Below are 8,990 nucleotides of genomic sequence, written 5' to 3' on the forward strand. Positions count from 1 at the left end.
TCCGAAGCAGCAGGGGGCGCTAATGTGAGGCTGCGCGTAATAAGTGTCCACGTGACACAACACGGAACTCAGTCGTGAGTGCCTCTGGTTGTGTCATGTACGTGAGGAAAACTTGTGTTTCATTTTAAAGTAAGAGTGTGTACGGTGTGCTATGACTTTAGAGAGATAATTTGCACTTCGCCAAGGCGTGGGATTTGAGCGATAATGGCGGTGAGCTGGGCCGAGAGGATCTCCTCTTTCTCCCGCAGTCCGTCCCGCTTCCTCTCCGGGACGACAGCCGAGGCTTTCCTCGCAGAGCTGCTCCGTGAGCTCAGGGATGACAGAGCCGGTTACAGCGTCAAGGTAAACGGCAAAGGAGGTCACTTTCATTAAGCCCCTTCACTGCTGTTTACTGTGTGTACAGCTGCCAACACTTCCTCCGACATGTTGAATGTGTGTGTTTAATCTAACGTTAGTGTGTAGTGCTTGTGGTCTTGAGTGTTGTGAACGCTGCTTCTTCCATGTTTCTTCCATGTCACCCACCTCAGGTCCTCCTGCTGTCCCCGCTGTGTGAGCACCCGACTCTGTTGTGTCCCTCGGACTCAGTGGGTGATGAGACGGCCCTCGAGCTCATGTCTGTGCTCGCCCAGTGTCCTACCAAGTGTGTCCACTTCCGGTGTCACCTCCTCCTGGCCCTCACCTCGGTGCTGGTGTGCACCTCGTCTGTGAGCAGGCGATCCCGAGCTTCCCACGACTTCCTGGACTTGCTCCTTCAGATAGTCCAGGACACCAGTGACCTCCACAGTGATGGAGCTCTCCGCCCTTTGCGGGCCACAGCCTGTGACTGCCTGCGGGAGGTGGAGGCCTGCTCTCCAGGTCTGCTCGCCCAGCGTCTCGAGCTCTTGGGTGGGCTCCGGCAGCAGGAAGCCTCCCAGCTCCACCAGGCCTATGCTGGACTCCATACTCTGGTGTTAAGAAACGCTGTGTATCAGCTCACCCAGGAAACAGGAGCTGGTGCTGAACACCTTACGGCTCTTCTGGGAGGAAATACATCAGTTGCGTGGGAAGCAGAGCAGGACTCCGACCTGATGAATAACAAAGACTCAGCCATAATGTCATCTCTTATCCTGGGACCGATGGGGACAGTGCCGACCCTCCAGGCCGGGCCGGGCTGTAAGGAGCTGCGTTCGGTCCTGTCCTCCCTCCTGGAGGAGTCCTACCTCCTCACTCCTCTGTGTCAGGCTGCCCTGCTGCATAGATTGATAGAGGTGGTTGCCATGGTGCCCGGTGTCCCTCCTGCCGTATTCAGAACTCAACTGCTGCGACTGCTGGGAACGAGCGAGGTTTGTATGGACTGAAGCAGAAAAGTATACAGGTTTCTCTGATGTGTTTTACTCATTTGTTGCTGTTTACAAGCATTTGTTTTTAGTTCAGAATGGTTGGTTCACCCCAATTTATTAGCTATTATTGACTAGGCGACACCCATAGTGCCCGTGGTAACTGTACGTGTGGTATAATACTGCAGTAAACACTCTTCGAGCTGCTACTTTGTCAGAAATACAAAGGTTCCACTGGTGTATCTGTATACAGTGCAGCCAAACAAACTCAGACTGGCACGAGCAACCAGGTAATTACAGAATGTAAAAATACACGTCAGAGGACTATAACTTCAGTATTTGGGGATATATATATATATATACCTTATTGCTTTCTCGCAGAGAGTTTGATCGATACCACTCATGTCTGTGTGCTAAATATAAAGCTAATTAATGGTAATTAAGAATCTTTAGAGATGGTTTTATTCTGTAGCCTTCGGACAGAGCAAGGCTTGCTTTTTACCCCCATTTCCAGTCATTCTGTGAAGCTAAGCTAACCTACTGCAGGCCCCAGCTTCATATTTACCCTACAAATGTGTATGGTGCTCACAATGCTACAGCCCTTATGTGTAGGATTTGAAACCTGGTAGAACGCAACTCATAGACATAACCAATTTTCATTGGTACTTAATTTTAAATTTTAGGATCAAATAGAAAGTCTGCACATGGCAGCTTTCAGTTAACCTGTACATTTCTGACACAGTGAGAATTTCTGACTGGCAGTAAATCTTTTTTTGACCTCCCTCCAGGTTTGCCTCTTTCACACCACTCTGCTGATGAAGTGTGCCTTCACAGACAGCCTGTTCAGCGCCGAAGACGAAGCTTTCATCCTCAAGCGACTTGTCGTGCTCTCCCAGCACCCACTGCTGAGTACACCGGAGAAGCTTTTCTACATGGACTGTATCCTGCACTTTCCTGAGAATCGGCCAATCAGCTGCGGCGACGGTGACGAGGCCCTCCCCGTGCTGCTGACTCCGCGCCTAGCCTCTGCTCTAGTGCCCACGGTGTTCAATGACAGTGCCACCATGCTGGCCCGCCTCAACCTGCTGTCTCTGGTGTACCTGGAGGAGGGAGAGGAGGGGGAGGACAGGGGGCTGGCCTACCTCTACGAACACCTCACCTCCCTGCTACACATTGTGGAAAACGGAGGCAGCCGAGAGATTGTTGTGACCCTCTTCAGAGCTACCTTCCTCTTCCTTTTCTACTTCTGGCATGAGGAGCGCTACTCCAGCAGCCTGGTGGAGAAGCTGTGTGAGCTTTACCTCCACCACACCTACTTGGCCCCACACCTCATCAACCTGGCCGACCAGACCCAGGACAGGCTCACTGAGTCCAGCTGGGCTGTGGAGCTCCTGAAGGCCGTCCAGGGAGAGATCACAGGGTCCCCGCTCACTCAGGTCACCTTACAAGACCTCACCTGGCACCTCAAAGTACTGGCTCGAGTGGGGGAGGAAGGAGAAATCCCTCAGCACAGCACCCTCAGCTTCCTGTCCAGCATCATCACCCCGTCTTCCTCTTCTCTGTGCAGGAGCGGCGACTGGCGTCTGGGAAACAGTCTGCTGGGGGTTTGCCGCCGCCTCCTCGTCCACCCCAGCCTGGACTTGCTGCTCATCCCTCTGGCCGACATCCTGCTGCATCTTACCTGCAGCTACGGAGACACAGACATCCAGGACCACGCCCGTCTCTACTACACCCTCCTGACCACGCTGTCCCGGGAGAAGCTGGCTGGGGTGTTGGCGCAGGGTTTGATCGAGGGAGGACGTCAGGTTAAGAAGCGTTCGCTGTCTTGCATTATGGCCGAGAGCGAGGGGCTCACGAGCTTGCTAACCATTCACCAGACAGAGAAAGCAATATTCAAGCTGTTTGAGGCCCCTTCTGAGCCCCGAGAAGAAACAAAAACTAATGAAGAACGTGATCTGGGAGAGCCCAACGCCACACTGGAAGCCTACAGAGCTCAGTTTGATGATCCTAGCTTTGCCTCAGAAATCACCTTGAACTACCAGCTGACTCACACTGATGCCGATGACGCCCGCTTTGATCAGCTCTTCAGCATCCGCCTCCACTTCAACCTCACAGACGACCACTATGAAGAACTGAGCGACATCAGTGTCCCATGTCTGTTCAGGGAGAGGCCGTCACCCAAGGTGAGGCTGAGACTGAAGCCCAGGCGCCCCTACCCCACCACCCTCCGTGTCAGCGCCATTTTCACCACCCAGGACGGGCTCTCCTGGCTCACCGTCCTGCCAGACATCCACGTGGCTTTCCAGCAGGCCTTCATGCCTCCGCCTGCTCCCCCGTCAACGGGACGAGACGGCAAACGGAGCTTGTTTGAGGGTTTATGGGATGAAATCAGCTGTGAGCGCGGAGAAGACTGCGCTACCAGCCTGTTCTGCTGCCAGCTGGAGGAGGCAGCTCTGGCTGCCGTGGTGGAGAAGCACTTCCTCCCCTACCTTGTATCAGATTTGGCTGACAAAGAAGAGTTCAGAGTGTTTTTCTTCCTCCCGCCACAGTCTCACGTGCTGCTGAAGATCAGGTCAGAGGAAGACGCTGTGCACTTCAACGTTGCCACCGATAACTGGCAGCTTCTCCCTCACATCAGCTCTTATCTACTGACAATCACGCCCACACAGAAGGACACTCTCAGCTGACTGATGCATCTTGCTGGCTTGTTTTTAATCTAAAAAAAAAATGCAGCTTACTTTTAACAAAATCTTCAGGAGTTTAATAATTACAAATGTACTTAAAATGAAATTGCTGAAGACACTTGATTTGAAATAAAGATTTGGCACTTTAACTTTCTTGACCTGAAATTAAACAAATGTTAAACTAAATATTTTGTAATTTATTTAACAAATACAGTCACAGCGACAGACATCTTATTGGTTGCAGTCCATAAATTAAAGGAAAAAAAACATAATTTACTTGAGTTGCGCTATACCAAAGCTGTATTTCCCTGCTGTATAAAGTATAAACTGCATGTGGGCTGGAGGACACCTTAAGGTTACTGACTACTATGGAGCAGTTTTCATTAGTGCCACATGTTCTGGTTTTTATTCATATGCACAATTCACAACCTGCTGCTGGTTTCTTGCCATTCCACTGATCTGCAGTTGTTTGGTGTTGATGCACCAACAAAAGATGAACGCAAACAAGCAAACGTTAACCATGAATGATTTAAATATTTTAAAAGCTTTACAGAAAATGTTTGACCACCCGGGACAAGCATCCTTGTGGTGAATGTTGGTGAGGTAACAGACTATATGTGTGGGAAACAGGTTTGATAAAAGGTTAATAAGCAAAAACCTCTTAAAATGTAAAAGTGTCCATGCACAGGCTTGCCAGAGCATAATTTGATATTTTCATCTTTGTAAAAGCGTCTCTCAGACTATACATCTAACATCAGCAGTTGATGTGTATACAAACATAAACCTGTAGCCGTCAGTGTGTGATGGCTGCTCTGATACCAGCAATTCCAGTCCATGGATGCATTTTTAGTTGGAAGTGAGTCCATTAAGACTTAAGTGAGCATCCACCATGTGTCCTGTTAATACTCCGGCCCTTTTATTCCGTCCGGTTCAGCTGTCTTTTAATCGGAGAGCCCCTTGAAGTTGGGTTCTGTGTAAGAAGGTAAGGCAGTCTGTTCGCTGACGAGTTTGTCCATGATGGCTAACTCAGAGTCCCTCTTCTCCACCTCGTCTATGGGCGTCCAGGACATGTCATATTGTAGTTTGAAGGCACCGACAAAGGAGTGAGGGCAACCTGGACCCCATTCCTTCAGAGGAGAGGACAAACAAAGTATGTTATGGCAAAATGTGCAGCTCTAAAAGTCATAAGATAACATTAAAAACATGCAGCAGAGGTGACTCTTGGTCTAGAACAGTAGACAAACGGGCTGGTTCACTGTATAGAACTGTGTAACGACTCCACCTCAACACAACTGATGGTCTAAAACACATTAACGCAAGAAATTCCACAGGTTAACTCTTGACAAGGCACAAGTGTTACGACCTCGTGAAGCTGACTGAGAATGCCAAGACTGTGCAAAGCTGTCAAAGCAAAAAGTGGCTACCATCTAAAATCTAAAACATTCTGGTTAAACATTTTGTTTACTAATTTATTCCGTCTGTGTTCCTTCGTAGTTTTCGTGGCTTCAATATCAATGAATGAGACGTGTGTCCAAAGTTTGGACTGGTACTGTATATTAATCAAACACTGATGAAAATAATCAGCATTGGTGTTCCTACTTTCCTTTTTTTAATCTTTGCAACATATAAAAGGTTTTAAAGCCTCTGTGTTCTTGATTTAGCACTTAAGAAAACTTCAAAGTCAGCTGTCAACTCATTGCAGGAAGCACATGAAACAATTATTCTCTGGCACATCACAATGTGACGACCCACTCATTCCCTGACAGTTTATTAGGCTCCCTGTAGAAACCTGTCAGCAACTAGTCAGATCCAACCTGAACCGCCTGTGTTTGGTTGCCTGCTCACTATCAGCTCCCCTCTGAGCTACATGAACTTTGAACACCAAACACCTCCAACTCTCAGCATTACACACTAATGCTTGCAGGTGTTCCGTTAGGCATTCACATGATAACATCTTTGCGGGACTCTCCCTGAGGGGACGTTAAGTAACAGGAGAGCTGGCAGTTTGTAACCCTCAGTGTCCACACGGTGACATAACATGAAAGGCAGCTGAACAATCTGTTATCGGTGTAACGCTGACCTTAGGAGAGATGATGGAGAAGTATCTCTGTCCAGATGGCCGCTGGTAGAGGTAATACATGTTGCCTGGCTTTTTCACAATGTTACAGGCAGCGTGGTGGAGGTCGGCATCTCTTTTCGCCTCTTCTAAAACCTAGGAAGGGGGAGGAGAAATATGTGGATTGGACTGACAGCAGGTCTTGTCTTGTCTGCCTGACTCAAATACTACCATGACTTTTTTCCCCTTTTTTTAAAACTACCATCTCTTTTTCAAATAGGCTGTGGTTATTCAGTAATGTCAGGATGCAAAACACTAGTCAGATCTGAGCATTACCCAGTGAGACTCTGTTTGCATTATGATCCCATGAGAATGACAGCTTTAGGATCTGGTCCTGTTTAATAGATCACAATCCCCCCCAAAAAAATCAGTTTTGGATGGTTTAAATTGCCCAGTTTATACAGTTTGTAGGCAGCTTGGCTCAGAGGAAGAGCGGGTCGCTGGTCCCTGCAGTCTGCATGTTGAAGTGTCCTTGGGCAAGACACTGAACCCCTAATTGCTCCCAAAGCTGTGCTTCGAAGTGTGTGTGTGTGTGTGTGAGAATGTTAGTGTAGTGTTAACGTGCTTTGAATACTCAAAAACACTAGAAATATACAAACCCAGTCCATTTACCACCAGAGCAACTGCAGTGTTTGTGTATTAGTTACTACTATATTGATAAAGCCGCCCAGTGTAACAGTGGGTATACTGGTGCTTACCTTCCTCGCCTGCTCCTGTAGGTATCTGATCTGGTCAGCAATGACTGTCAGTTTGTTGCATGCATTGGCTTTAATGAACTCATCTCCCTAGAAAACAAAATATTTTCAGGACTGTTATATCCATCCGCATCAAGAGGTTTGCCGCGTACAACTAGACAGTTTCAATTTAATTAATTAAAATAGAAAAACCTCAGGCCACACCTTCTGTACTTGTGCTGCCAGGACCACCAGGTCCATGGGGTCTCCCACTCTGTTGGTCTGGTAGGAGCTGACCAGCTCCAGCCCGCTGGGGGCGCTGCTGCTCTCAACCAGAGTCACTGCAGGCACAGGCACAGTTAGTAAAACAGCTAAAACTACAACTACAACTATCATTAAATATAACAATTAATTATCATATATGACACTGTGATGTTATGACTGACTCTTAATTGTAATAAATGTAAAATACAACTAAACAATTCATGAAATCCACATATAGTCTAATGCTTAGTTGCAATTAAGTGAGTTTCCTCTAATGCAGCACACAGGTTAACCGTGCGCTGTACTGTGTATTTTTAATTCAAGCAATTAAAGCCAAACTAGCATTAACAGTGGACTTAAAACCAGTTGAATAATGTCGGTACGGTAAGGAGGTTAAATTTAAGGTTTACAGCGAGTAAACAACAGCAACTCGGTGAGTTTGTTACCTGTGGTGGTTTTGTCGGGCTGGTTGGGAAGGCTGACCGTCCGGTCCATGTTCACTCCTCTGTTTTTACTACAAACTCCTCTCACTGGTGATTTTGTCGAATATAAACTCTCCGTCCACCTGCTGCTTTTGTAACCAGCTAATATTTGACCAAAAATACCGGAGGTTCCAGCGGGTCCTAAATATCCGCCCCTTTCTGCCTATCATAGCAGTCCAGATTTGCGCCTGCATAAAAAATTTTAAAATAACAAAATGATTTATTTAAACTTGTCATATTATTAAAAATACATACATCAGATATATTTATTTTCATCCCAATTGACATTGATGTTAACAATTTCATGGTATAAGTTATATATCATTCATTATCACTTGGATTCTTTACAGGCGCTCCAAAAACAGCCCCGTCTATCCACAGAGTGCAGGCTGTACGCTACAGAGCCTATAAATAAAGAAGATGTGTCACTGTTGAGAAACCAAAGTTGTAGAGGTTGGGATAGCGCAGCGTCAAACAGTAGTTGAACAAAATGTTTCACAGAAACAGCTTCACAGTCCGCATAAAGCCTCTGGTGTGTAACAAACGCAGGACTCAGACTTACAGCAGTCCTCTTTTCTTGGAGTTTGTTCCATCGCCTTACATGGGCTCACCCATGATCCATTGCGTGCACACTTACACAAGTTGTGCGTCTGACAAACACGACGGGGGTAAAAGTTGTTTTTCGTAGATAGTTGTTTCTTTTTCTATTTGTGGATGACAAAAGTAAAGGTGTTTATAACAATGGTGGCCAACTATACATTGACACATGATTGTATTAATGTCGTTTTTCTTGTTAACAATACTTCATTTTTTCACATTAAATGACTATTTGTGCCATTAATCATACTTTCTTGGTAAATGCTGTTCTACTAAATAAATTGTCTGTTTGCTTAATGTTGTCATTTGCTGTTTTACTGAGGAATCTGCCAGCCTCAGTCTAAGGCCAACAAGGAGACATAAGGACAAAATGTGACAGCTGTTATGTCGAGTTTGACATGTGAGGATCATCAACTTCCACAATTTAGAGCACGTTACTGAAGAACAAAGAAGCCCCAGCACTTGTTTAAGATAAGATAAGATGAGATAAGATGAGATAAGATAAGATAAGGTAAGATGAGATGAGATAAAATGAGATAAGATGAGATAAGATAAACCTTTATTCGTCCCACATTGTGGAAATTTGCAAATTTGCAGCAGCAAAGAACAAGAACAACAGTGCAAAGATGAGTTAAACAACAGGTGCCTATATAAGTAGAATATAATATAAACAGAATAAAGCAGTATATACACAAATATAACAAAGAGATTGCACTGTAGCAGAATGGATGAAGTGATGAATTATTGCACCAAAGCCAGTAACACAATTTCTCTTGTGGACAAAATCTTTCTATCAACATTGTAAATGTTGTTGAATTCCTTCTCTGAACAGTTTGTCATCGATGACCCCCCTAGAC

At 46.1% G+C, this 8,990-nt stretch overlaps 2 protein-coding genes across 2 annotated transcripts; one reads left to right on the forward strand and one right to left on the reverse strand.

The window, feature by feature from the left end:
- Nucleotides 1-103: 103 nt before the first annotated feature.
- On the forward strand, nucleotides 104-4,156 carry ap5b1 (adaptor related protein complex 5 subunit beta 1). Its single transcript, XM_070848807.1, has 3 exons — nucleotides 104-342; nucleotides 528-1,322; nucleotides 2,105-4,156. The coding sequence occupies exons 1-3, from the start codon at nucleotides 205-207 to the stop codon at nucleotides 4,001-4,003; spliced, it is 2,832 nt and encodes a 943-aa protein (XP_070704908.1). The 5' UTR covers nucleotides 104-204; the 3' UTR covers nucleotides 4,004-4,156.
- On the reverse strand, nucleotides 4,073-7,623 carry c2h1orf50 (chromosome 2 C1orf50 homolog). Its single transcript, XM_070848819.1, has 5 exons — nucleotides 7,501-7,623; nucleotides 7,016-7,131; nucleotides 6,815-6,901; nucleotides 6,081-6,212; nucleotides 4,073-5,127 (listed from the first exon to the last, which is right to left on the reverse strand). Exons 1-5 carry the CDS (start codon nucleotides 7,547-7,549, stop codon nucleotides 4,942-4,944), a joined length of 570 nt encoding a protein of 189 aa, XP_070704920.1. The 5' UTR covers nucleotides 7,550-7,623; the 3' UTR covers nucleotides 4,073-4,941.
- Nucleotides 7,624-8,990: the final 1,367 nt, after the last annotated feature.

Source organism: Pempheris klunzingeri, chromosome 2 (assembly GCF_042242105.1).
Source record: "Pempheris klunzingeri isolate RE-2024b chromosome 2, fPemKlu1.hap1, whole genome shotgun sequence".
NCBI lineage: Eukaryota > Metazoa > Chordata > Actinopteri > Acropomatiformes > Pempheridae > Pempheris > Pempheris klunzingeri.